Consider the following 24,976-nt stretch of genomic DNA (forward strand, 5'->3'; position numbering starts at 1 on the left):
TTGGATGTAAGGTAGGAATCTTTGGGAAGTTCTGTCTTTACATTGTAAAATGATCAATGCTTATGGGAAATTTCTCTTGGAAATAAACATGTGACATAGCAATTAACTTTAAATATATTTCATGTCCTCTCTTCCTGTATTTATTTAGTTCCTAAGAATGAAATTTGTTTCTTCATTTCATACTACTCTTTTCAGAGTCTAACTAAAATGTATCTTTAAAATTTTTTTTCCAGTTGTTGATACCTGTGCTCTTTCTGACCCTTCTAAATCAGTATTCATAAACTATTGTGGAACTGAATTAGAAAGGCCATAGTTAAACGCTTAATTGGGTGTCAGTGGGTCTCTGCTTTGAGGCCCCTGCCTTGGCTGCTAGATGACTTTGGGAGCTATGAATTTCCTCCTTTTGAGGCAGTAAGCCCCATTAAAATACAGGCAGGACCCCTAGGCAGGGCCGCTGCTCTCCTCCCAGCACCGTCCGGTTCCGTGGCCCAGAGGCTCTACCTCACTTTTTGCCTCTAAAAGCGGTTAACTTACATCTAGAATTGTATTGGTTCCCTGAGCTCACTTCTGATTGGTTATTTCCTTCACTCCTGATTGGTTATTACTTTCACTCCTGATTGGTTGTTACTCTCACTTCTGATTGGTCCACTTCCCTAACTTATGATTGGTCCATTTGTAGTACTTCATTTGCATGGAGCTCACTCCTGATTGGTCTGTTTCTACAACACTTGTTCCTGGTTGGTCATCTTCTGTTGTACTTTATTTGCATATGATGTTGCAAAGTGTAAATCTGGCAGCCTATAAAAGGCCTGTGTAACCCTACAGACGGGGTCCTGAGCTTGAGGTGTTAACTCCTGTGAGCCTGCTGGTGTAAATACGCGAGTTCTCCAGCTCTCCGAGTGCTGCTTGGTGTTTCGCCTGGATCCAGGTTCGCAACTGAGCTGTAACACATTTTTCCACAACTTTTCAGACTCCAGTCATTTCAGGTAAGTGGAAGGAGAAACATGGCTTTGGATTTTTCCTGGTGCAGAGTCTGAAGCATTATTGCAGTGGAGGATTCAGAGATTTGCTTAACTAGAGGCCTTACGGGCTCAGATAGTGCCCGGGTCTGTAAGGGAAGGGGTTTGCTGTCTTCCTCTAGTGATAAACTAGTGAATAAGAAAAAGTGTTCGTTTCACACCATGCAAGAGCCTCGGGGTTCAAGGGAGTCATGTTTTTGGTTTGGGGAGACAGGGCTGGATTCTCTACAGCCTACATCCATCATTCTGCAAGTCAAGGTCATCAGTGTGAACATTAGGCCTTTTGGGTTCCGCAGCTGTGTTCTAGGTGCTTGGGGTGCGTCAGCGAACAAAGCAAAGATCCTTGTCCTCGTGGAGCTTACGTTCTAGCAGAGGGAGACAGTAAATAACAAGCATAATAGAGAATTAAGATAGCGTCTTAGAAAGTGAGAATTGCTTTGGGAAAAAGAAACATTGCAGTTTAAAGGGGATTGATAGTGTACACAGAGTCAGGAGGTTGCAGAATTAAATATGAGGGTAGTCTTATTGGGAAAAAAATTGAGCTAAGACTTAAGGAAATGGAGGCATGAGCCATGTGAATGCTGGGGGCAAGGCCCTTCCAGGCTGAGGAAGTAGCAAGCACAGAGGTCCTGGGCAGGAGCTGCCAATCATGTTCTGCGAGTCAGGTAAGCATAGAGGGATGTAAGTTACTGTAAGACTTCTCCTCCCCTACCCCCAGTGGATGTTAGACTCCTCAGGTTTGCCTAAATGACAGTACACTTGACCCAGGTTGGCTGAATCATCTGACCTCTTGGTCATTGTTCCCTTTAGACATTCATCTTCAGGCACTTCACTTACTCTGTACTGTGTATTCAGAGTGTATACTTCCCTTCTGACATTATCTTTTTCTTGATTTAGTCTCTGTATTCATCTTAACAGAGATTGAGTTAAGCAGAGGCAAGGGCAGGATTTTCTCTAGTATGTAAGAAGGAGCTTTAGGAGGTAGGAGATTCAGTTAGGGGATACAGAGTTCAGATTCTAAAAGTAAGGAAAACCAAGCAAATTAGCTGTCGCAAAATAAGGAATTCAGGTCCACGGTCCACACACTGAATGTTAGTCGTCGGTTGGGAGTGGTACTCCTACCCCTCTCCCCTCCCACCCGCACGCCCAAGCCTATGGAGACACGTAGGGCAGGGTTTTTTAGGGAGGAGTTGGGGTGGGTAGAGGGGTAGTCAGGGTAACTAGGAAACTCCGGTGGCATTTAGTGAGTAAGTGCTAAAGGTTTGCAGTGCAAACAGTTCCGCATGAGGAAGAACCACCTTGCTCCAAATGCCCACAGCTGCGCCACCGGGAAATACCTGGGGAAAGATACTAAGAACCAGGGTAGTCCAGGCCAGCAAGGGAGAACTACAGAACTTGGGAGGGGAGTTTTCTGGAAGAGTAAAGACTGGTCAACTGGGAAAGCAGAGGGATTTCCTAGCCTAATGAGCTGGAAACTCTGGGCGGAGTTTATGCTATTGCTGTTGTGGGAAAGGAAAGGCTTCTAGATAAACATGTGTTTGTGTAGACGGTCAGGTAAAGGCAGAGCCTTGCAGTTACTCAGAAGACACTATTAGCCTCGATAGAAACACCTGCTTACATGAGACTTTCATATTGTGGTGATCTGGTACTAGTTATTGGAGCCATCTTAAGGAATTCGTGTGTTTTAAACACATGATTGGCTGGGATAGGAATTCTTATAATTACAAATTGGTTGTGTTGTTTTTAAAAGTTGTTAATTTGTTTTTAAAGACCTCATAGTACGTGTTCCTACACATTCTCTTAGAAATGGGAGTTCTAATTTCTAAGACAACTCGCAGATGTGAAAGGAAGTGAATATTGGCTATAAGTACCTTTGCTGGGTTAGTTTAGGAGAAAAACAGTCTTACATACTGAAATGTGTCGTCACTGAGACCCAAGATTGTATAGAAAGGGGAAAAAATAATATTTTGAAAAACTTTAAAAAGGGAATTTTAAGAGGATTTTAGACAAGCAGCTGGTCCCTTGTCTGTTCTGTTCACTTGTGGATTCCCAACACCAGGGCCCAATAATTATTTGCCATGAAATGAATGAAATCCCCCAGAGACGCCAAGCCTTAGGTTCCCGGCCAGGACAGAAGTTTTAACACTATGGTTTGCACAGTTCTCAGCCTTTAATGAAAGAAAAAGTATCTCATTACTAAGAAAGTATTTCTTGGCATTAACTTCAAAAGGAAGCAATCAAATTGGCTCTTATCTAATCATTGATCTTTGAAAGTTATTGATAAGTATATTTTAAAGAAAATGGATAAATATTCATAAAGATTTGCTCATGATTCATCATCCTGTTCTCTGGAATAACTGTAGCTTTTTGTATCTGTACCCCTTTGACCTTGAAACTAACTGTTCCCTCAGTGTCAGGGGGGAGAGAACTGAGGGTCGGCTAGGAGGAGTGGCAGGAACTGGACCCTGTCTTGCTTAATTTTGAGTCAGCATCCTACCTGATAAAGTCAGAAAGGCACTGAACAGTTGGATGAAGGGTAAGACCCAGAATAAGAACAACTGGAAATACTTCTCAGTGTCTATTTTATCTGTAGCAAAGCAAAGTGTTTGTAATCATCTCATTAAAATTTGAGGGGAAGAGAGAGCCTGATAGGGTTTTTAAAAACAAGAGTGGCTACGTGGAAATGGATTGTCGTACCCACTATTCTTACACAGGAATCACACAGCGTATCTTCTTTTTAGTATTATTGCTTTATTTTAGAAAACAAAATATGTACTGGGGCTTTCCAGAATTTACCTTCAAAATTCAGTCTTCCTCATCCTGTTTTTTATGATAAACTTTAAAATTTCTTGGTGATAAATTTTCCAATCCTGATATTTTTCAGTAACTTAACTGTTCCTATGGAAGATGGACTACTTTAGCCACCTTTGATAACAGTAAAAAACAAAATTAAGGGTGTAATTCCTAAAAAAAAAAAAGTATATATATATATATGTATATATAAAATTCTCAGGGAAGGGCCTAAGCCAGTCAGATCTAGGCCCTTTTATTCTTATAGGGATCTCTTGTCTAACGGTCTCACTTGGTCCAAAGAGAAGGGGGAAAAAAGAATCCTTTAAGGAAATGCTGGCTAGACTCTGTATTAGATCACTGTCTGCCAACCCAAATTATATTCCTAGCCAATAAACTATCTAAAATCCCCATCACTGTTTCCTGGAGTTAGGGAAAAGAGAAAGTAAGCAAATAGAGAAGAGAAAAGGAAATGAGGTAATTTTTTAAAAGTTTCCCTGCATGTTGCCTTAGATGATTTTTATGACACGTTGGCTGTCTCTGCTGCTTAATTGGAACTATGGAGTTAACAGTTCAGGAGCATCTTGAACAGATAATTTTGTGTATTTGGTTTATTCATCTGTTTTCCCAGCTAAACTATTTGTTCTCTGAAAGCAGAGGCTGTTGTGTTTCATCCCTGAATTCCCCTAGGCACACAGCAGACGCTCGGTAAGGTTTTGCTAAATAAACTGACTCGGATGTTGTAGCTACCAAAATGCTTACGGCAGGGCAGCCCCGTATCGTCGTGATGTGAGAATGCCAATGTATATTCTCGCTGTGGTCTGCTCTTCTGTTGATGTGGACTGCAGGGATGCTTACAGACAGAGCCAAAATATTTTTCAAGAGGCAATCCATGTGAGAAAGTACTGTGTTGATACCTCAGAGTCGTGTGCCACAAAAGATGGCAAGGAACTGGAAAGTATGAAGAGAACATGTAATCAGTTGTCATTAGGCAACTCAGGTCTGCACAACATCTGAGTCGAAGTTACATCTCCTCTTACTGAACCCGAAGGAACTGGCTAAAAATATGATTCTTCCAGGAATTGCCCTGCTTAATGGACTTTGTTTGGCATTTACCACTTGTTCACTAGAAAGTGGCCACCAAAAACAAAGATTTGAATTTGGCTATATTTGATACTGAGTTTTCTTACTGTCAGTGGTTACATCGTAGGATTCATTGCTTCTTGAAATACTTCTCAGTTTATGATAATGTAACCTTATAATCTATTTGTAGGTATATTCCTGTTTGCCACAGCCAGGAAGTTGGGTGTCAGTTTATCCATGTTTATAAAGTGTATAAATAAATTTAAAGTAAGTTTTGGGGTGGGAGGGCTAATTTGGAGAGTGGAGGGAGGCAGTTTCTTTTTCTGAGGATGAGGAATGATAGAAAAGTGAACAGTCAAGTTTTATTCCTTACCTGGTTGCTTTCTGTCAACCACTAGGACTTTCCTCTCAAGCCTTTCCCCCTCACAGAAAACTCCCCGTTGGACATTAGAGAAGAAGTGTTCTTTGCTGTGGCCCCCAGGGCCTTTCTTTATCTCACGTAACACCCTTGCCTCTTGCTGGGGATGTTTCTCAGGGTATTACTTTGCTGATCCTGAGCAGGAGTGGACAGATTTTTTTTCTGTAAATAGCCAGATAGTAAATATTTTAGGCCTTGCAGGCCATATGGTCTGCAGCAACACTCAGCTGTGTCCTTGTAATGTGAAAGCAGCCGCAGGAATCATGTAAATGAATGAGTGTGGCTGTGCTCCAATAAGACTGTACTGATGATGACTCAACTTTTAATGTCATATAATTTTCATGGGTCACAAAATAGCCTTCGTTTGATTTAAAAATATTTTAAAATATAGAAACCATTCTTAGCTCATTAGGCCATATATAAAGCAGTGGTAATTTGAGGACCCCCAATCTCAATTTTTGTTCAGGAAGAATCACAGTTGGGCCTTGCTTGCTTGAAAATTCCTTTTCTTCTCAATAGATTATGATTTTGATGGTATCTGTCATTATCTTAAAGAAAACCAAATTACTTACCAGATAGTTCAAGTTTTCCAAAGAAGATAGCTGTACAGTATGGGACTGGCCCATCTGTTCCTTTTTGTTAAGGTGGGCACATTCTTTTGTTTGGTGCTGGGAACATCGGAATGAATGAGGAAACCCCTGGGTTCAAGGAATTTATAATCTGGTGAGAAAATAAAGATCTCACTTAAGATGTACCTTGTACATGGCTAGCTTTTACTAGGGAGGAATGGGAGGAGCATTCAAAATATAGGGGGTGAAAAATTAAAGATGGCAGAAAGAGGCATACAACATGTTGAAAAGGGTGATTATCTAGGTTTGAGCAGAGCAGAGATTTCTTGTTGGTGTTGGCAGAGAGAGAAGGGAATGAGAGTGGCCAAGTATAGAGTGGATTACAAAATGGAGAGAGAGAACCAAGCTACTAGTTAGAAGGACAGGTCACCAGTTAGCAGGCTGTTTCATTTGGCTGTGAGATGTTAAGAAGGCACTGTTAAGAAGGGACATAGTGCTGATAATGGAAGAAGGATATAGATGAAAAAGTGATTGTGGATGAGAAAGGTTAGAGATACAAAACTGGACAAGGTGATTCTTGTATAGTTTTAATCAGGTGGTGGGGACAGAAGCCACGAATTACACGTGTGTGGGCACGCAGACGAGGGGGAAGGAGTGTCTGTGCAGCACTGTTGGAAGCAGTGGTGAAGTCAGTGAAATAAGGTGAAGTCAGAGAAAGAATGCTCTAGCTCTAGAAAGGACTTCTCAGCCTGTGGGACCCAGTTTCCCTTGAAAGAGGAAGGATTTGAAGTTGATGTAGAAATGAGTGCTTGAAGGAAAAGGTCCCAGTAGAGGAGAAAAGAGAGAATAAAAGATCAGCAATCAAGAGAAAACCCTTTTCCTCTGAGGTAGGAGAGAAGCAGAAGAAAGTAGGTGAAAATTCAGACAAGTGTTGAGTATGAGAAGAATGCGGTGATTCAGTTGAAAAACCAGTAACTTTTATTCAATGATCTTGATTTTAGTTTACTTAGTAAGAGTAAGGAGGGCAAGTACAGATGAGGAATTTGAGAAATAATCTGTAAATAAAATTAATAAAATCACCAACATGAGAAAAGGATAGAGCTGAGATAGGATCACAGAGTTGGGTGGATCCTGTCAGTAGGCCGCCTGGTCTTCCTTCTGCAGTGACCAGAGCACAGATCAGTGGCTGAGAAGCAGAGTCGCTCAAATCATATTTCAAGACTAAGATGACTCAGATTAGGATGAGGCAGGTGAAAGCATCAGTATTAGTGATTTTTTTCCTTTGTCTTAGGCTTCAGTGTGGCTTGGAATAGCAGTGTTACTAACCTTCATTTAAATTTTTCTTTTGTTAATCATTGATTTTTTTTAGCATTCATGTGATTTTTAAAATATATTACATTAAAAGTGTTTTTATCTTAACTGAGTTTTTGGCATCCCCTTAAATTTTATGAGCCACATAAGTGCCTAACTTTCCTCGCTCACTTCACCCTAATCCCAGCCCAAATTTGTTGAACAAACAGTGAGGTCTTCCAGAGTTGATGGTTGACTCGGAGAACATAGCTGGTTATCAAAGAAGCCAGAACACAGGATCTTAGAGAACATGAGCTTGGGAAGATGGACCTCAGTATCCGATGCGGTAGAACCTAGAAGCAGGCAAAATGAGACCAGCAAGTTAAGTTACGGGTTGAGTCAGTCCGTAATTTCTCATGCCACCTTCAGCATGCTGGTAGAAATAGGTTCAAAATTAAGCACTGCTGCAATCTGGAAAAATTTCCAGTAATCTGCCAAACACCATGAAGAATTTATCCAAAGCAAAATGTAAATGGATGTGGAGGCAGAATGGCAGTAGGTTTTAAATTTTTTTTGTTTTAGTTTGTTTTTAATTCCATTGCTTTTAACAGAAGTGAAGTTCCGGATAACGTGTTGTGGCCAAGGTAAAAGAAGCTAGGTAAATGGCACATTTCATCCTGAAGCAGGAAAATTAATGCCAGGAAGGTGTGTTGAACTGTGGAATCTATACTGTCTGGCTTCGCATTTTTATTGCTGTACCTCTAAAGAGAAGGTAATGCTTCAGTTTATCCAGGATTTTTTTTTTTCCTGTAGACTGATGCAGTGGAGCCCAGGAGAGCTCATTTCTTCAGAGCCATAGCAAGCAAATGACAACTAATATTAGAAATTTGGCAAAAGTCCTTAAGGCCTAAAAGATTTAAACAGAAGTATGTGGGTAATGAAGGAAACCAAGAAAATTAATTTACTGCCACCATCCTCTTCTGTCCCACTTACTAGTGAAGGACAGGGTTGATTTTTTCAGGAATGAGTAAACAGCCCCACAAAGACCCAAGGATACAGTAGTGCAAAATCAGGAGAACACTGTTCTTAGGGGACAGAGAAAAGACGTATTTGTGCAAAAGACTTAAATCTAGGAAAAAGAAGTAACTCTTGTTAAAATATTTTCAATAAGCATACACGTTCTTTTGAAACGAAGCATGAAAGATGCTAAAATACTGAGGTGAAAGAAATCTGGCTGGAATATAGGAAAAGATGAGGGAGCTGGAAAGAAATTAAAATATAATAGCTGAAATGAAATACCCATTAAAGGCAGTAAAGAACAGAATCAATAAAGCAGAAATTCAAAGCATAGACAGGACAAATTGAAAGGACTGTATAAAATGAAGCAGTAAGTGTGATGAAAAACAAAGTTCCTTCTAGAACATTGGGATTCTAGAACTGGGAGTGAAGCAAGATAGGAAACCACTTCCCAGGACCTTTGATTCTTTGGTTGGGAGTTTAGACTTGAATAGTCATCAGGTAAAACCACATACACACGCACACACAGAGCATTGTAAGCCCTTGACTTACGTCTTACCTTGATAAACATGGTTATTTATGTGAAGATTATTCTGATAGTTATTTTTAGAACTATTAAGGGAGAAAACGAAAGCAGACAACGCATCCTTTGAGCGGCAGCAGTCCGCAGGTTAGGCTGTGAAGGCAGAGTGTGGTGGCTTTGCAGATGGAGAACCAGCCGTGTGAGCAGCTTGAAAGCACTGTGGGCAGTGAGTAAACCGGCACAGCTCAGGAACTACCCAGCAGAGGTGGAAGAGTGGGAACTTGCAAGTCTGGGATTTGAGAGAAACCTACTGTAAATACATGAAACCCAGTTATACAGAAACCGCTGGAAATGTGAGGAAAGGTCTGTGTGGGTGTGTGCTCCCGCTGCCTGTGTGCGTATGTGCAGAGAAGTCATGGACACTTACCCTAACTGAAACTAGAAGTCAGACTGTGCTTGCATTACTGCTTTGGTACTAACATGCCTCGGAGAAATAACATCTCATAAAGTACGTCTACTTCTAATCATACAGTCTTGTCCTGTACTGTGCTTGAATCAGCCTACTGTAGAATGTTACTTTCTGTGCTTTATTTGCAAGTTAACATTTTAATAATTATCGTAGTTACCTGATTTGCATATTCTGGTTCATAATCCAACTGTTCTGTGGGTCGACCACAGTTCTCTCCTTATTCATGCCAAGGCTTCTATATTAGTCTGAATAATCTATCCTAGACTGCATTTCTGTTTCCAGTTCTCAGAGCTTTTTATAACTCAAAGTTACAGTGCTTTTTTAAATCAAAGATTGAATCATACATGTGCTGGTGTAGTAATCTCTTTGACCCACTATTATACTGAAGCAAATTTTTGTTATTGTATGATTACCAACCTTGCTGTGTAGTATCTTTTCTTTTACTTAACTTTTGTAGCCCCATGAGTTGATATTTAAGTGGTATTTAAACAATTCATAATCTTCTGTTCTTTCATAATATATACTGAAATGAAATAGTGGGGAATATATACTTAGAACTGGAAAAATTTTAAAACATTACCTCTTGAGATTCAAATGATAAGATCTATGTAAAATACATGGCATAGTAGGAATGGCCATATTAGAGAGGCAAAATGACAGAGACCAGATCCAGCCTTGGGTGTGATGTGACTCACGATGCTGGCATCCCTAGGGAATAACTTAATCTGTGACAGGGAAATGGAAAGCAGTAAATATTAGTAATAACCGTTTGAGGATTAGCTACAGAAGGAGCAGTTGTTTTAGAAAACCATAATGTTCCCAATAGTTATCTCCAGAGGTGTGGAAGGATGAATGTATCAAGTTAAAAGACTTTGAAGCCATTTAAAGCAGCATCTTCCTAGTTTCCTTTCATAAAACTATGGCATTTTCCTTGTCAACTTCTGTTCTGAAACCTTGACTTCCCAGGTACTTTTTCTTACGTGTAGAGACTGTAGTTTTTAGTCTCTCACAAATATCTGATCTTCTCACAGATTCTGGGGTTTTTTTTGGCTCCACATAAAACACATTCATTAATTGGTACATATACTTTAATTTCTTATGTGAACAGAATTGGCTTGAAATATCTGCCTTCAGGAAAATCAGATGTACTGAAAAACTCAGCCTTCAGGATTTAAGGCTGAGTACTTGCCATTAGAGCCCTAGAGGTACAGAGACAAACAGACCACATTCCATGAAGGCTGCCCTCAATTCCATGCAGTAAATTCCTATAATATGATATGATATGATATGATATGATATGATATGATATGATATGATGTAATATAACATAATATAATATAAAATAAATGATATATCCTCCTGGGTTATTTTCTTTAATCCTGACCTTGACTGCTGTTTGCTGTAAACTTACAGGATTAATTTTGCAAAGAAAACTCCATTATTTTTCTAAGGCATTTTTGCCTTCAATTCATCAACCTGCTACCTGTGAATAGTGAGTCTTAATCACTTAGCCACGCCTTAAAATGCTCCTAAGCACATAAAACTGAGGAGTAAAGTTGCTCCACAGTCTTTTTTAAATGTTTGAGCTATTCTCTATATGCAAGTCATACAGAGACAGGAGATAAAGTATTTTATCTTACTCATATCTATACTCTCTGTAGCACCACACAGAAGTGTTTTAAGTTGTTTGAATTAAAGTACAATATTTGTCTAAACCTAACTGCATGTAAATATAATCATGGAATCTTTTTCCGTGACCCATGCATACTTACCCTTAAGGTTAGAGGTTGGGGCAGCTGGTCTTGGTGGGGCATTTCTATGACAGATAGTAGTTAGCTGCTTAACTTTGGCAGAATGAAGTCATCAGCTTCTGCTCCCATGCCTGCCACATAGTAAGCTTTAGGTGGACATTTGATGAGTGAGTGAGCTTAAGTCAAAACTTACGAGGGTAAGCTTTGAAAATCATAACATGCGGAGTTAAATAGAAATAGTTGCAATGGCTTCTGTTTTCTGATCAAGGTGGAGGAAGGTGGAAAAAATCATTTACAACCTTACAACAGTAAAAAGCTGGACAAACAGCAAGTTCACTACTTTTCTTGACCCCACTGAGTGCTGAAGGTACAAGGCAAAGACCTGGTCCAGAGTCTAGGGAGACACAGATTTTTCTCTTGCAGAGGGAGGCAGGGTGCAAGTATTAACTTACCAGGGCCAGACTCAGCCAGACACCTGTATAAAGAGTTCAACTAAAATGGCTGTTGAATGATGGAAGCAGGTGTGTACCAGTGAGAAGTGAAGCCACTGAAAGGCACAAAAATAGGAAGACTCCACAACCTCTTGTGTGCATTTTTCTTCATGAACCCCATCAGCCAAAGAAAATCTCCCATGTGGTGAAGAACTAGGGTAGGGGCACAGCAGCCATAACAAGAGGAGCAATAAACTCCATCTGGACTCTTCTCCCTCTTCTATGGAACAAAACTAAACTCTGTTGAGAAGCTGAAATAACTACTGTTGCCCTAGGGCACCAGTGGAGTTTCTCTGAAGCTAAGGATTAGGAACAGGGGAAAAAAATAATAAGCCTCAACCCTCAGGGCAGAGGCAAGAATATCTACAGAAGCCAGAACTATACCAGGCAAGGGGAAGGATCACTGAGGAGAGGCATACACATGAGACCTAGGGACACAGTGCTCAACCAAGACTAAGACTTAATTGGAGGATCAAAGAACACTCTCCTCCATTTTTCGCTCCCTGTTGCCAGGATAACAAGTGTCAAATAATAAGTAACTTGCTAGAGACAGGCCTTTTTGGAACACAGAGTCTTAAGACTGAGTATGGAACAGTTATGAGAATAATAATAATAATAAAAAAAAACCTTTGGCAAACTAAATCCCGCATCCCTAAAACGGTACAGAGGAATTTATAGCCTATGGTTCCCAAGTGTAACCATAGCAACAGTAAACTTCAAACCTAGCTCAACTCCTTATTGGGTTAACTCAAACCCCTGTGCTAGAGTTCTGGAAGGTCTAGAAGTTTGTACTCATTTCTAAGCATAAAAACTACCTTAGTGTCTACTACCGTATACCTGATGACAGTAATTCATAAGAACTTCAACAAAAAATTAAAAAGCATATGAAAGGGAAAAGGACCCAAAACACACATACACACACACACACACACACAAAGGAGACAAAGTACTCATCGGAGTCAGGCACAGTTATGTTAGCTCTATCTCACAAGGAAATTTAAATAATGATGTTAGATGCTCTAGTAGAAAAGCTGGTCAACATGCAAGATTAGATGGTTAATTTCAGCAGAGAGATGAAAATTATACCGACAAACTGAATTGAAATCCTAGAAATAAAAAACACAGTAACAGAAATAGAGAATGTCTATGACAAGGGTCACCAGTAGAGTTGACAAAGCAAAAAAAAAAAAAAAAAAAAAAAAGAATCAACAAACGGAAATATATCAATAGAAATGACCAAATTGAAACAAAGAGAAATAATTAAGCAGACAGCCCGCGGAGCACGGCTGGCCCAGCAGCAGCGGCGGCCACTGAGACCCACCCGAGGCGCGTCCCCGCCAGCGTCCCGGCGCCCCCAGGCCTCAGCGCCCGCGCCCCTTCAGCTCGCTCGCTCGCTTGCTCGCCCTCCTTCCCTGGGACCGGCTGCGCCATGGCGTTGGCGGCGCTGGAGGCGGTCTAGCCGGCCTCCGGCAGCCGCAGCCGGTACCAGCAGCTGCAGAATGAAGAGGAGTCTGGAGAGCCGCAGCAGGCTGCGGGGGACGCTCCTCCACCTTACAGCAGCATCTCCGCAGAGAGTGCAGCATATTTTGACTACAAAGGTGAGTCTGGGTTTCCAAAGCCTCCCTCTTACAATGTGGCTACCACACTGCCCAGTTATGATGAAGCCGAGAGAACCCTTTGGTACCTGGAAGAGATGAGGATTTTGTGGGTCGGGGTGATTTTGATGATCCTGACCAGATGAGGATAGGAAACGATGGGATTTTCATGTTAACTTTTTTCATGGCATTCCTCTTTAACTGGATTGGGTTTTTCCTGTCTTTTTGCCTGACCACTTCAGCCGCAGGAAGGTATGGGGCCATTTCAAGATTTGGTCTCTCTCTGATCAAGTGGATCCTGATTGTCAGGTCTTCCACCTATTTCCCTGGATATTTTGATGGTCAGTATTGGCTCTGGTGGGTGTTCCTGGTTTTAGGCTTTCTCCTGTTTCTCAGAGAATTTATCAATTATGCAAAAGTTCGGAAGATGCCAGATACCTTCTCAAATCTCCCCAGGACCAGAGTTCTCTTTATTTGTTAAAGATGTTTTCTGGCAGAGGCCTTCCTGCATTTATGAATTCTCTCTCAAGAAGCAAGAGAACACCTGCAGGAAGTGAATCAAGATGCAGAACACAGAGGAATAATTACCTGCTTTAAAAAAATAATGTACTGTCGAAAAAGATCATTTCTATTTGTTCTAGGTGTAAAATTTTAATAGCTAATGCAAAATTCTGTAATCATTGAATCATTAGTGGTTAATGTTTGAAAAAGCTCTCACAATCAAGTCTGTGATGTATTAATAATGCCTTATCTATTGTTTGTAGTCATTTTAAATAGCATGAGCCTTGTCCCTGTAGTCAGTAGGGGGCAATCTTGCTTTATTCATCCTCCATCTCAAAAATGAATTTGGAATTAAATATTTTAGAGTAAGATATGTATAATGCTGGCCATTTAAAAGTGGTTTTCTCAAAAGTTAAAACTTTTGTTACGACTGCATTTCTGCACATAATCCATTTTGCTGTTAAAATTAATGTAGAAATTTATTTAATTGTACTGTGAACACTTGGAAGCAAAGTCATAGTGCAAAATACATTTATGGTGTGGTCAAGAATATATTCTTAATTGGTAAATAATAAGCATTAATTTTTCATAGTCTGTATTCTAATTTTGCAGTACCTTATTCTGTGTTGTGTGCCTAAGGGATTGTAAAGGTGTTGTCACTGCATAAAATAGAAAGGACAAGGACAAATGCAGCCTAATTACTAAAATGCAATTCTTGACACTTTCTGTATGATTATAGACCCTGCCCTTTTTTTTCTTTTGTCTCCTGATGATTAGAACAGGGGCTGGGAGTAGGGAGGGGATTAGGTACTAGGAGCAAAGAAAGAATTAGCTTGGAACTTTTGAGATGATCCCTAACATACTGTATTCCTTGCTTTTACAAGGTGTTAGCAGAGACCAATGTGTTACAAATGTAGAGTGATGTGCTTTCTGCCAAGTGGTAATTCTCCTTGGTTTGCTATGTTAAAACTGTAAATAAACAAAACATTAATAAATGTCTCTTGTGTAGCCAAAAAAAAAAAAAAAAAGAATTAAACAGAACACCTAAAAAGTATGAAACAATATCAAATGGTACATGTAATTGGAATCTCAGAAGAAACAGTTGAAGAAATAATGGTTGATAATTGCCGCAAATTAATGACAGATACCGAACTAGAGCGAAGCAGCTCAGAGAACACAAAGCATAAAAAACACAGAGAACAAACATAAATAAAAGTAATTTCAAAACATGATCACATTATATTCAAACTGATAAAGTCAAAAGATAAATAATTAAAGGCAACCATAAAAAAATTTTACAGTAATAATAGAAAACTAATAAAAAAATCACATGTAGATATAAGAACTAGGTAAGAATTAGAGCAAATTTCTCTTCAGAAATCATGCTAGCTGAAGACGACAGAGTAACATCTTTAATATGCTGAAAGGGAAACAAAAAACAACAACAAAAATTGCCTTCTCAAACCAGATTTCTATACTTGATGAAAAAATATTTTTAAGAAAATGGGAAAGACATATCTACTTTCTAGATATACAAAAAGCACTGGAATTTATTAGCAAACCACCCCTATAAGAGGTGTTACAGGAGGATTGTCAGAACGAACATAATAGGACAAAGAAACTTGAATTTGTACAAGGAAAAGAAAGGACATACGAAGTGGAGTGAATGAAAGTAAAATAAAACCATTTTTCTTTTTAATTAAAAATATGGCTGTCTAAAACAAAAATAGGAGCAATATATTGTGTGTTTACAGCATATGTAATAGTGAAATATAAGATGACAGTGACGCAGAGGATGAGAGGGAAGAATTGGGAATATACTCCTTTAAGGCCCTGGCATTACTTACGGCTGTATAGTATTGTTTGAGGACAGCTCTGATGTATTAAATATATATATTGTAGACCAAGAGTCAGAAAATACTTTCTTACAGGACAGTATAATATATATTTAAGGCTTGTTTGCTTTATGACCTCTGTTTCGGCTACCCAGCTCTTCCATTGTAGTACAAAAGCAGCCTCAGTACATAAACATATGGGCATGATTCTGTTTCAGTAAAATTTAATACACCATGTGGCTGGCCCACACCATGGTTTGTCAAACCCTGCTCTAGAACATCCATTAAAGGGTCTGGAATTGATTGTAATCAATGGTGGAAATGAGAGTTGCTCAAAGGAATCTGTGTTACAGAAAAAGATACGTCCTTTATATATTGAAGAAAGAATAATTAATACACATTCTATGAGTTATTTTGTGAAAAGTTTATAGAAGGTGAAGTAGGACTTCAGTAGCAGGTATACTCTTATTTCATTTAGTAAATAATATGTTCATTATTTCTGCTATATTATTTGGTCACTGAAGAGGTAATTTAATGTCAGGTTTAGAGTTCCATTGGGTATCAGTTAGATTCTCTTTGTAAAGCTACTGTGTATTTCTGTTTGTCTGTTCGTATGTAGATGTGAGATATTTCATTAAAACTTGCATAAAAATAGCAGAAAATCTAAAAATATTAGTCAAAATTTAAACCAAATTATTATTTGTATTTTTGTTAAGAGAAAAAGTGTGTCAAAGGGCAAATCATGTAATAATCATCCTTGGCCGTGATACTCTTTCTTCAAGTTTTAAAGCAATATTTTCAGATGTTCTTTGTCCACATTTACTTCTGAGGAAGCTCTTTGTAAAATCTATTTTGCTGTTTATCTGCTTCCTATAACTGTGCCATTGTCTGAGTTATATAGCCTTGGCATTGTGTAGCTCTTTTGTAGGAAGGCGCTTAAGGGGTCCCCAGGAGGACCACACAGGCCAGTAGCAGTGTTCTGCTTGGCATCTCCCTTCTGCACCCTCTCCCAATAACCATTGATGCGACTGATCATGTTAGGGTCATGTTCAGAACTGGCGTAGCTCACAGCAAGCAGTCCATTACCACCGCTGGTAAATGTGATCAAAGATTATGCTACATTGATTGTTCATTGTAAATGATGGCACAAACGACATTCTTTTTGGGGCAAATTAAATGGCCTTCAACAAGAGATTGTCACTTTTAGCACCATAACAGTTTATTATTTTGTACTGGGAAAGACTTCTGGGTTGTCACAGTAATCTAGGAAACCTTCTAAAAAGCAGAACACCAAGAATAGTTGCAATTTTCAGTTGTTTAAATTATGAATAAGTTTATTCTCTTTACATAGAACTAATAGACTTCTACTTGTATTCCTTCACTGGAGCCAGTATTTTGAACACATTCATTGATTAAAATGTTCATAAAAATGATACTAACATTTATTGAGGACTTATATTGTACCATGTGCTGTACTAAGCTCTTTATTTGCACTTATCTAATCCTCCTAACCACGCTTTGTGATAGAGACTGTTAGCATCCTCATTTTATAGATGAGGAAACAGCTATTGAACAATTAAGTAACAGGGTAAGTAAAGGGTGGAGCATGTACTCAGGTGCATCCTGCCTGAGCCGTAGCCTTTAATCCCAATGCTGTAATGCCTCTACTTCGCAATTTCATTACACTAAATGTGACAGCTTAATTTTACCAATTGTTTAAGTTTTTTTCCTGGAAATTACTTCAAAGTTTAATCAGAGATCATTGTCGGCTTTTTTTTTTCGCTTAAAATTTACAACCAGTGTGTGGTCATACAGACCGTACCCACTTATTTATATATCTGTCTATATTTCCACCTATAGATACATGTCTTATACTTGAGAATTTTCCAGTTTTCCTTCAGTAATTGACTTCTCGCTTTATTCTGTTGTAGTCAGAGGAGATATTTTGTATGATTTGTCTTTTTAAATATATTGAGACTTGTTGTATGGCTTAACATATGGTATGTCCTAGAGAATGTTCCATGTGCATCTGAGAAGATTGCATATTCTCTTGTTGTCAGCTGGAGTGTTTTATGTATGTCTGTTAGGTCTAGTTGGTTTACAACCTTGTTCAAGTCCTTGGTTTTCTCGCTGATCTGTCTAGATGTTCTGGCAACTTTTATGGTAGAACCTTCTATTTCTCCCTTCAGTTCTGTTGATATTTGCTTTATATATTTTCATGTTCTGTTGTTTGCTGCATATATGTTTGAAATCATTGTATCTTCTTCATGGATTGACTTTTATCAATATATAAAGGTCCTTGTTTGTCAAAAAAAAAAGAAACAGTTTTTGACTTCGTCTGTTTTGTCTAATATTGGTACCACAGTATCTCTGTATTGGGTTATTTTTACATGAAATATCTTTTCCATACTTTTACTTTGTGTCTTAAGTGAGCCTCTTGCAGACAGCATACAGTTGCATCATGCTGTTTTTAAATTAAGTTTTGCTCATCTCTGCCTTTTAATTGGAAACTTTAATCCAGTTACATTTAAAGTAACTGCTGATAAGAAAGAACTTACTTCTGCCATTTTGCTATTGTTTTCTGTATCTTTTAGACCCTATTTCCTCTCATTTCCCCCATTAGTGTTTTTTTGTTGGCTTGTCTGTTTATTTTTGTAGTGACCATTTGAGTTCCCTTCTCATTCCTACTGGGTAATGTTTTTAGGTATGTTCTTTGTGGTTATCATAGAGATTACATGTAAATTCTAAATTGCTAACAATCTACTTCAAGTTGATAACCAAACTTAATTCTGCAGAAAGATCTGCTTCCATATTGCTCTGTCCTTTTCCCTTTTTATGTTGTATCACAAATTACATTTTTATACATTGTTGCTCAGTAGCATCAACTTACAGTTTTTTTCTGTTTACTTTTTATATCCTGTAGGAATCAAAGTGTGACATTCCAAAGCTTAAATACAATAATAGTGGCTTTACACGTGCTCACGTTATTTGCCTTTACCAGAGAGCTTTACTTCTTCCCACAGCTTGGAGTTACTGTCTACTGTTCTTTCCTTTTGATCTGAAAGATTGCCATTAGCTTTCCTTTAAAGCATGTCTTGTCTCAGCTTTCGTGTTTCTAGGAATATCCTAACTTCTCACTAATTTTCAAAGGAGTATTTTGTTAGAGATAAGATTGTTGGTTGATTGCCTTTTTTTAAAAAGCACTTTAATATGTGTGTATCACCCTGCTCTTTTGGCTGCATGTTGTCTGATGAGGAATCTGCTATTAATCTTACTGATTACTAGTTACTTATTGTGACTTGTGACAAAGTACTTCTTTATTGTTCCTTTTAGGACTGTTTCTTTGTTTTTGTTTTTGAACAGTTTGCTTATAATGGATGTAAGTTGCTGAGTTAATCCTACCTAGAGTTAACTTCACTTCTTGGGTTTGTAAATTTTTTTTCTTTCATCAAATTTGGGAAGTTTTTGGCCATTATTTCTTCAAATTTTCTTTCTATTTCTTTCCTTCTTTTCAGACTCTCATAATGCATGTTAATGTGCTTGATGGCGCCACACAGGTCTCCTAGGCTCTCTTCACTTTTCTTCATTTTTCCCCCTCTTTTTGCTTCTCAGACTTTATCATTTCAATTGTCCTATGTTCAAGTTTGTTATTTGTCTTCTGCCTTCTCCCACCTGTTGTTGAACCCTCTAGTGAATTTTTCAATTCAGTGATTGAATTTTTCAGCTCCAGAAATTCTATTTCCTCTTTAATTTCTACCTCTTTATTGATTGTCTCATTTTGTTAATTTATTCTCTGCATCATGTTTCCTTTTTTGGTCCATGTTTTTGTTTTGCTCTTTGAACATCCTTAAGACAACTGTTTAAACATCTTTGTCCAGTAAATCAAGTTTTTAGATTTCTCAAGGATAGTTTGTCAATTTACTTTTGTTCCTTTGATGAGCTGCTGAGCCATGCTTCCTGTTTCTCTGTATGCTTCGTGATACTGTTTTTCTTGACGACTTGATATTGGAAATCAGATTATCCCCTTCTCCAGGGTTTGCTGGCTTTTTTATATTCTTGAAGATTGTTTCAGTCAATTTGTTTAGTTATTTTCCTGAGTTTTTTTTTTTTTTTTGCAAATACTTACTCTTTGACATACGTAGTCACTGAAGTCTTTATTTCTAAAGTTGTATTCAGCTAGAATTTTGACAGATTTTTGAATGCCAGTTGCTAAAAGACCAACAAAACCCAGAACCTCTCCTTGCCTTTGCAGATCGGCTCTGTGCTGCAGCAGCCTTCATCATGTCGCCAGGCTTGCACTCACCCTAGTGGTCAGCTTCAGGTGGAAACTTTTGGTCTTCTCCATTTCTGTATCACCGTGCATCTTGTCCTGGCATGTGCAAGGCCTTTTACGTTCCCGTGTATATGTGGGTGCTTTTGAATGTGCTGGTTTCTCAGAGAAACTCTCACTAGCTTTTTTTCCCAGGCCTTAGGTGGTCTGTTTTATGTTCATTTGTAACCTTTTGCCACAGGCATCTGCTGGCTCTCAATTTGACTTGCAGCGTTTTCAAGAGCAATGTCCATCTACTTATTTTTCTTCTTCTTTTTTTTTTTTTAGTTAGATGAAAAAGAAACATTTGTCTTGTATGAGTTCTTCAGGTAGCTCCTAACAAGTGAGAATTGATTTACACAGTACTGTGCACATATAGTCTGCTCTGCCCCCTCCGGAACCAGGTACTGTTCTCCCACTCTGGGAACTAGCTTCCTTCTTCAGGACGGCTGACACTCTGGCTAGGGAGAGGGCAGAGCAAGCAAGTCAAAGCCCCACAGAGCTTTCAGGTTGCCTTTTTCTTGGTGCATTGTTCATTTGTTTTCCAGAGCTATTAGATAGATGGTCCTGATAGTGACTTCCTGTTTTTCAGTGTTTCTGCGGGAGGATGAGAACTTGGAGCTGTATTTTCTTCCACTCGGCTGATGTCACTCTGCTTTCTTTTTAAGAAGAATTCTGTTGATAATTGAACAGAAGTAACCAGTATTATCTTCCTAAATTAAAATTGTCCACTTGAAATTTTACTTATTTAAAATTGATCTTACGTATTTGTTTTACATCTGAGTTTCATTATCTTAGTTAATAACTTGAAAATATTAGAGAACTAAATATGGCCTTTACATAATTAGAATGTAGACATATTAACAATAATTAAGAGGACAGGAAGACTTATTAAGTAAACAAATCTCTTGTGTGTACTTGAGCCCTGGCTCTTACACCTAATAGGTGGTCCTAGATTTTTAGCATAAATAATTAGCCCAGAGAGACTGCTGTTTACCTGATTTCTAAAATAAGGTAATAAGTATCCTTTGTGGCTACTGTCTTCATAGACAATGCTGAGTTACTTACTATGCTTTGCTTTAACTGTATCAACACATGAATATACTTAATTGATAGATTTTTTTGCATCATTCACTTTGAATGGGATTTTAAATTTATCTAAAACATTTCAGTAGTAATCCTCATTCAAAGACAAAAGGTTTTAGGTGTTCACACTATTCATTTATGCCTTATTACCCTGTCACAGCTAAAATATGGCTACCTATAGCTTTGTTTTCAACTTAGTTTGAATAAAATATTTCTTCCTCTTACTATTAAATATTTATCACACACACTTGATGACATTTCTCTAAATTCAGAGATCAACCTTTTTTTATTATGTAGTACTTCTCAGAACTCATATCTAGTGTGACATACTTTTAAACTTGGTTTTTTTTATGTGTAAAGTGAAGGTACAGTTAAGTAGATGTGTTTAATTATATATATATATGTTATATATATAATTATAGCATTATTCTAGCTGTTTTTAACCTCACCTAGTCTAAAATCTTGTTCTCCCTTCAGGAAGCAGATGTTTGTGTATGAAAAGCACTATAGAAATCTATTGTAAACCTTCATTTAACGTGATTTCAACATGCACAGATAGATACTGTAAATGCCCTTAGCTAGACATGACTGCAGTAAACACTGCAAAGGAGTCCAAATTTAATTTATCCTATTTTTGAAGTTTAAGTCACCATTATACATATTAGAGGCTTAGCAAGTTAGATACATGTATTTTGGGAATTACTAATGGAAAATACTATGCTCTTTGTGGCTTCATTAAAAATAATATAACTACAAGCATTTTTTTTTTCAAATCAGCCAGCTTACTTTCATTGTGAATGTTATGAACTCATTTTACAAAGTTACGAACTAATGAGAAATGAATGTGTTATGTAAAATTCAAACTGTAGTTGTCACAAGTAATTGATGAACTGTTCCTATAAATGTATATGTTGTACAATGTTATGCATATACATAGTGACATATAAAACTTGTATTATATATTGTATATAATTTGTTTATTTATTTTAAATTACTCAATAAATATATCCAGTTTATTTTATTGGTTAGTTTAAGTTAAATATCAACTACCTTTAAAATCACAATTGTCTTTTTAAAGTTTAGTCTATGGTTAAATTATTTTTCAAGCAAGTGAAAGACTGTTGTCTTAAAACATTTTTAAGTATTTGTGCTGTTTGATCATTTAAAGGTCTTTGTGCGAGATTACTAATGTGTGTGTGTGTGGGGGGGTTGTGAGCAAGAGAGAGATTTGAAAACAACCTATGCATCCTTGTTACAGTTACAGTTGACAACTTGGTTCAGTAATCGGAACAGCAACTAAACACATCATATTAAACTCTCTTGCACCCTCTGTTGTTATTTTGGGGGATTACCACACACGCCTTTCTATGACTATATTGGCATTAGACTAACTAAAATCTCTGATAAAATTAATACTTGGTGTATTATACTTACCTCCAGATAGTAAAGGAGCATTTGTTTTTAATTCTTAGTTATTTTTTCTCATGATACAGATATCTTTTTATTGCATAACAGCTTAAATGAAAAATGAGACCTTGTGTTTGTCTTTGATTTTTCCTAGATATCAATTTTAAGCCCCTCTGAGTATTTCACACACAAAAATGAAAATCTGTACAGGACATAGCACCCTGTGTATACAGTTTTCCAGGATTACAAATTCTGACTGTTCTTTTGTAAACCTTTCAATTGTCAGATAGTTTCCGTCCAAAATAAGAGTCTGTAATCATCCATATTAAAATTCAGAATTTATAAGAATTTATAACATGTTTTCATAAACATTTGCTATAATTAATTTCAACTAGAGGATTGAAGGAACAAAGCAGTTTTTCCCACTTAAACTTTATTACCTTTTCCCCGTATAGCAAACTCTGAAATCTTGTAATATTGTTCAGAGTAACAATTGCATTCCTTATTCAATATGTTTTTGAGAAAGTAAAACTGCTTTTTTCCCTTATTATCATCTTTGCAGTTTACATTCAATGTGATATATTCATTTCCAAACAGGTATAAAATGAAGAAAACCTTTGTAATATATTTTGATGGCAAAACCTAGTTGTTTAAAAACTGGAAGTCTCCTAATTTTGAAATATTTTATAGTTGATATGATAAATATCAGCAGAGGGCAAGAGATACTGTGTTGGTGAGATTTTTGTGTATTTAAGTAATCATACTCTTTAGTTTTAAGGAGAATGAAAGCTCATATTTTAAACGTATGATATAGTACTTACTCTGTGCTGATTATGGAAAGTTTCACAGGAAATGTCTGCAAGCTGTTAAGTAACATGTGTTGTAGGAAATTTTCACTTAGCAAGACAGAGACTATTTTTCCTTAAATCTGTTTCATTTCTTTATGATAACACCATTAATTTTTTAAAAAGGAAAATGAAATATGTTATGTTGTTTGAGTTATCTTATGGTACCCATATTTTCCAAGAATTAAGAAAATACATTCAGTGAGGTTGTTCTTAAACATTTAAGTGTTTTGGATTCTTTTCTTCTATAGAATTTGGCAACATTTTCCAATACTGTAATCAATTTCAGGATTTTTGTTTAATAAAAAAAAAAACCTCAAAGTACATTTTGAAGAAAGAGTAGACTTAAAAGTTAATCAAATGGGTTCAGACCAGTTCTCTTTCTTCTAAACACTTTGGGTGCAGCTGCAAAGATTTTGAAGAGAACCAACATTCTTGATTAATCTGTCGACTATAAAATGTGCAAAGAAAAATAGGCAACTGTCATTAAAATTACATTTTAGCTTTCAATAACCATTTAATGAGCAGCATAATCATATAAGTATGGTACCTTAAGTGCTGTATTCAGTAATTAAAAATAATCTCATCTCTAAACTGAAAACTGTGTAATTGCTGTTTGACTTAACAAGACCACTGTGATGACCTCCAGTGGTATCTTAGAATGTTCAGAATGGATTAAAAGTATAAGTTAAAATTAAAGAAATCATTAAGTTATTAGGCTTTAAATATCATAAAAGTGAATATAACCTGATGTTTGAAAGTTACATAACAGGAATTAGTATAAAATGTAATCAGAATCTGGTCTTTTTAATCTGTTTCTAAGAATAAATGGTATGTTTAGTAGCACACTATGGTTTCATAAAAAGTACACTTTGAAGTACATATTTTAAAATTTAAGCTAAAGTTATATTTCTTTCAATAAGAATATTTTATGTCATTGGTAAGCATGTTTTTAACTTCTTTAGAAAATGTATTTTTACTCTGTGATCTTTGAACTGATAGGTAGAATTTGTTCTCAGTCTAATTTTTTGAATAAGCTCGAGTGCAAATGTTTTTTCCCAGAAGTTTGATACTACTGCATGAGGCAGAAATAACCTTTTGATGCTGAGTTGCTGTTTGATTTCTGGGGTTTTTTTTTTTTTTTTTTCATTTTTTTAAACTGCTGAACTTTTGCCCACAGTTAAGACATAAAAGTTTGGGGAAGATTATGAAGGTGTATTAAAAACTCACTGGAAGGCACTGTTGATCACCATCTCTCCAGGCAGCTCTTTGTTCTCCCTGTCTGCTGGCCACGTTCCTAGAGCGTGGAGGGCCGGGCCAGGGAAACATTCCAGGTCTGCTCTTTGCCTGCTCACTTTCGACCCCAGCAGTGGACAGGATGGGTGACTTGGTCACTGATAAAAGTTGTGCTCTGTGACCCAATCCAAAACTGGGCAGAAGACCTAAACAAGCAATTCTCCAAGGAAGACATACAAATGATCAATAGGCACATGAAAAAATGCTCAATATCACTAATTATCAGAGAAATGCAAATCAAAACTACGATGAGGTATCACCTCACATCAGTCAGAATGTCCATCATTCAAAAATCTGCAAATGACAAATGCTAGAGAGGCTGTGGAGAAAAGGGAACCCTCCTACACTGCTGGTGGGAATGCAGTTTGGTGCAGCCACTGTGGAAAACAGTATGGAGATTCCTCAAAAGACTAGGAATAGACTTACCGTATGACTCAGGAATCCTGCTCCTGGGCTTATATCCAGAAGGAACCCTACTTCAGGATGACACCTGCACCCCAATGTTCATAGCAGCACTATTTACAATAGCCAAGACATGGAAACAGCCTATATGTCCATCAACAGGTGACTGGATAAAGAAGATGTGGTATATTTATACAATGGAATACTACTCAGCCATAAAAACTGACAACATACCACCATTTGCAGCAACATGGATGCTCCTGGAGAATGTCATTCTAAG

General features: G+C 37.5%; 1 protein-coding gene and 1 pseudogene across 1 annotated transcript in view; both read left to right on the top strand.

The window, feature by feature from the left end:
* Positions 1-23,044, top strand: part of LOC141578982 (uncharacterized) — an 81,164-nt gene extending 58,120 nt beyond the window's left edge. Inside the window, exon 5 of the mRNA XM_074373081.1 lies at positions 20,253-23,044. Coding sequence (XP_074229182.1) covers positions 20,253-20,305 — 53 coding nt within the window. The 3' untranslated portion in view covers positions 20,306-23,044. The remainder of the gene's footprint in view (positions 1-20,252) is intronic.
* On the top strand, positions 4,987-14,547 carry LOC141578875 (NEDD4 family-interacting protein 1 pseudogene; annotated as a pseudogene).
* Positions 23,045-24,976: the final 1,932 nt, after the last annotated feature.

The sequence above is a fragment of the Camelus bactrianus genome, chromosome 1 (genome assembly GCF_048773025.1).
Source record: "Camelus bactrianus isolate YW-2024 breed Bactrian camel chromosome 1, ASM4877302v1, whole genome shotgun sequence".
Taxonomy (NCBI): domain Eukaryota; kingdom Metazoa; phylum Chordata; class Mammalia; order Artiodactyla; family Camelidae; genus Camelus; species Camelus bactrianus.